General features: G+C 40.2%; 1 protein-coding gene across 2 annotated transcripts in view; it reads left to right on the top strand.

Annotated features, from left to right (window-relative positions):
* LOC131883558 (EKC/KEOPS complex subunit Tprkb-like) overlaps positions 1 to 767 on the top strand; it is a 2,349-nt gene extending 1,582 nt beyond the window's left edge. For both annotated transcript variants that reach the window (XM_059231062.1, XM_059231061.1), the window contains one exon: positions 341 to 767. In XM_059231062.1, coding sequence (XP_059087045.1) covers positions 341 to 736 — 396 coding nt within the window. In that variant the 3' untranslated portion in view covers positions 737 to 767. The remainder of the gene's footprint in view (positions 1 to 340) is intronic.
* The last annotated feature ends 1,885 nt before the right edge of the window (positions 768 to 2,652 follow it).

The raw sequence follows: 2,652 nt of genomic DNA on the forward strand, positions 1-2,652 counted from the left end.
ATACATTTTCATTTAATTAAGACTTGACAGATGCAATTAGCTTGGAAGTTGGAAGGCATTTTGGTCAAGATTCTCAAGCGTACACCAGATTCCCTGACTCTAATTCCCTCATGGATCAGAGATGGTTTCAATTTAAAAATCATGAACAAGGATTGATCTTTAATTGAATGTTATTGGGGAGAACATTTACAACAACAGAAGTAAAGTTCGCCACAACCTTAACACACATTGCATTGCATGCAAGGTTCGAATACTCAGACCGTAAATACTTCAAATGTTGTTAAACAGACACTGCAGGTATGTAGGTTTGATGATATACATGCATTTATTTGTATTCTAGGTACATGTAGCGGCTAATAAGTCAATAATGGCGGATTCTCGTGACAAGAAGAACACCCGTTCTCTGAGCACGGAGGTTATCTTCAACCTCTCGTCTACCAAAAACATCACGGCGTCCCTCCAAACATTCGGCATTGGCGATGATGACCAAAACTTGATCGCCGTCATATTTGACGACATCGCCTCCATTTCTTCAGAATCCGATCGGAATGAGAGAAAGAATAAGTTCCTAGATCTAGTCGATGGCTCAGTATCAACCAATATGGAAGACTTGAGCGAAATCACCGACTTGGATGCCATCACCAAAGCGCACAAATTGAAGCATTTAGCCGGAGATCGCGACAAGCTGACACGACTCCTGATTAGCCGCAGTGCAGCCAAAGATCTCATTTTTTAATTGACCTCTAATAAATCGGCAATTTCATTGATTCTGCGTTCATTTAAATTCATTCACGTGTCCTCTTCTTGAATTGAGCTAATTTGAAAACTCACAAGTTCACGTGATTTTGCTGGTAGAAGAGCATTGTTTCTCCTGATAGAAAAATGGTTCCACCTTTCAACATTCCCAGAATTGACATTGGCTCTCCCGACGAAGTGGACATACCCCGTCCTATTAATCAAGTTCCAGTGAACCCGAACCTTCCCGAGTCATTGGCTCTCTTGAGCGAGACTGTTGTTGGCCTGGCCAGATCGGAAGAGCGTCGTGAGAGTCTAGATCAAACTCTTTCGGACCATGCCATTTACATTCGACTGTTAATCGAAAATAACTGAAATAGAAAAGGAATTGGATTGGTTTTTTTTCACCNGCTCGTGGTGAGGAGCATGTTGTTAGGATGACGACGAATGGAGACCCTGGACAGTTGGTTAGATCCCACTTAGTATTTGCATCTGGTGCAAAAATATATCAAACTCTTTCGGTCCATGCCATTTACATTTGACTGTTAATCGAAAATAACTGAAATAGAAAAGGAATTGGATAGGTTTTTTATTCACCAAATTAATGCGTACTAACCGGATTCTCTTGTATGGTTTTCCAAGTCTATCAAGTACGTGGCACACCCAAGTGATGTTATGAGGGTCACCTGGACAAGAGCAAAAATCCAAGTCTCCGCCTATTGGTCTAATTTTATTGTCATTTTCAGGCGTATTGTCAATTCATAACAGAAACAATTTGGAATTGGTTTATTACTGCCTTGTCAATTATTGGCTTCGCTCTTTAAGAAGTTTATTCTTGGAAATCTAGAAGAGCCACCTAATATTGAATTTAAGAGATTTGTTCTTACAGCTATCTCAGAAACGTAAGTAATGCCATTTACCTCTGATAAAAAATCTCTTTCCCCCACCCCGTCCTCGTCGAAGTTACAAAAATAACTTTAAAACCTTTGTTATATACAAAGCGAACTAAACTCTTACGAGGATTATGAAATTGTGCGAAATGCTCTAAACAACATGGCGATCTTTACATAACTGCATCATTTTTTCTTACTTCCTTACCGCTGCTGAGATTGGAATCCCAGCAGTTCAAGACGAGAAGTTTATTCATTTTACTTAACTTTTATCTATAAATATTATTTGATCGACCAACGAATTAGAGTTGGTTAATCTGGCTAACCCTTGAAGATAAGGTTGATCGGGAATTTTAGTCAAAAACTTATCCAAGTCTGACTTCAATCCTGCTACTGGATCAACGCCTACCTAAGCCCTACGAATATTTGAGGGCAGCAAATTAAACAATGGAGGAGCCTGAGAAAGAAGAAAGGTGGACTTCATTGTTTTAACTAGCCTGGATTCTCGAGGACTTGAAGGTGCTCTCAAAACGCACGTTAAGCCCCTCCGGTCACTACAATTGACCCTAAATCCTGGGTTGGGACAAAACTCATGAATGCTTTTGAAAACGTACGATATCAGATTCCTTTCGTACCTTCTCTGAACACTGAAGAGTCCCAACCTTGCTAACCTCTCCCAATACGAGAGCTCTCTCATATCCTCGATGTTCCTAGTAAAACATCTTTGGACCTGCTCAAGCTTTTGCAAACCTGCTGAACTAATGGGAGCCCAAATGGGAGAGGCATATTCAAGATGCGGCTGGACAATCGACTTGTACAGAGTTAGCATCGTGATACTGTCTCTGGACTTAAACGTGCAATATATCAAACCACATGTTTGAAAAGCTTTATAATTTTTCAATTGGATATGCTCACCGAAATTTCCATTATCTTGGAGGGCTACACCTAAATCCTTCATGGATGAGACCTACTCAATGTCCTTACCTTGACGAATAAAATAGCCAATAAATTCTACCTCAGACCCAAC

The sequence above is a fragment of the Tigriopus californicus genome, chromosome 7 (assembly GCF_007210705.1).
Source record: "Tigriopus californicus strain San Diego chromosome 7, Tcal_SD_v2.1, whole genome shotgun sequence".
In the NCBI taxonomy this organism is placed as follows: domain Eukaryota; kingdom Metazoa; phylum Arthropoda; class Copepoda; order Harpacticoida; family Harpacticidae; genus Tigriopus; species Tigriopus californicus.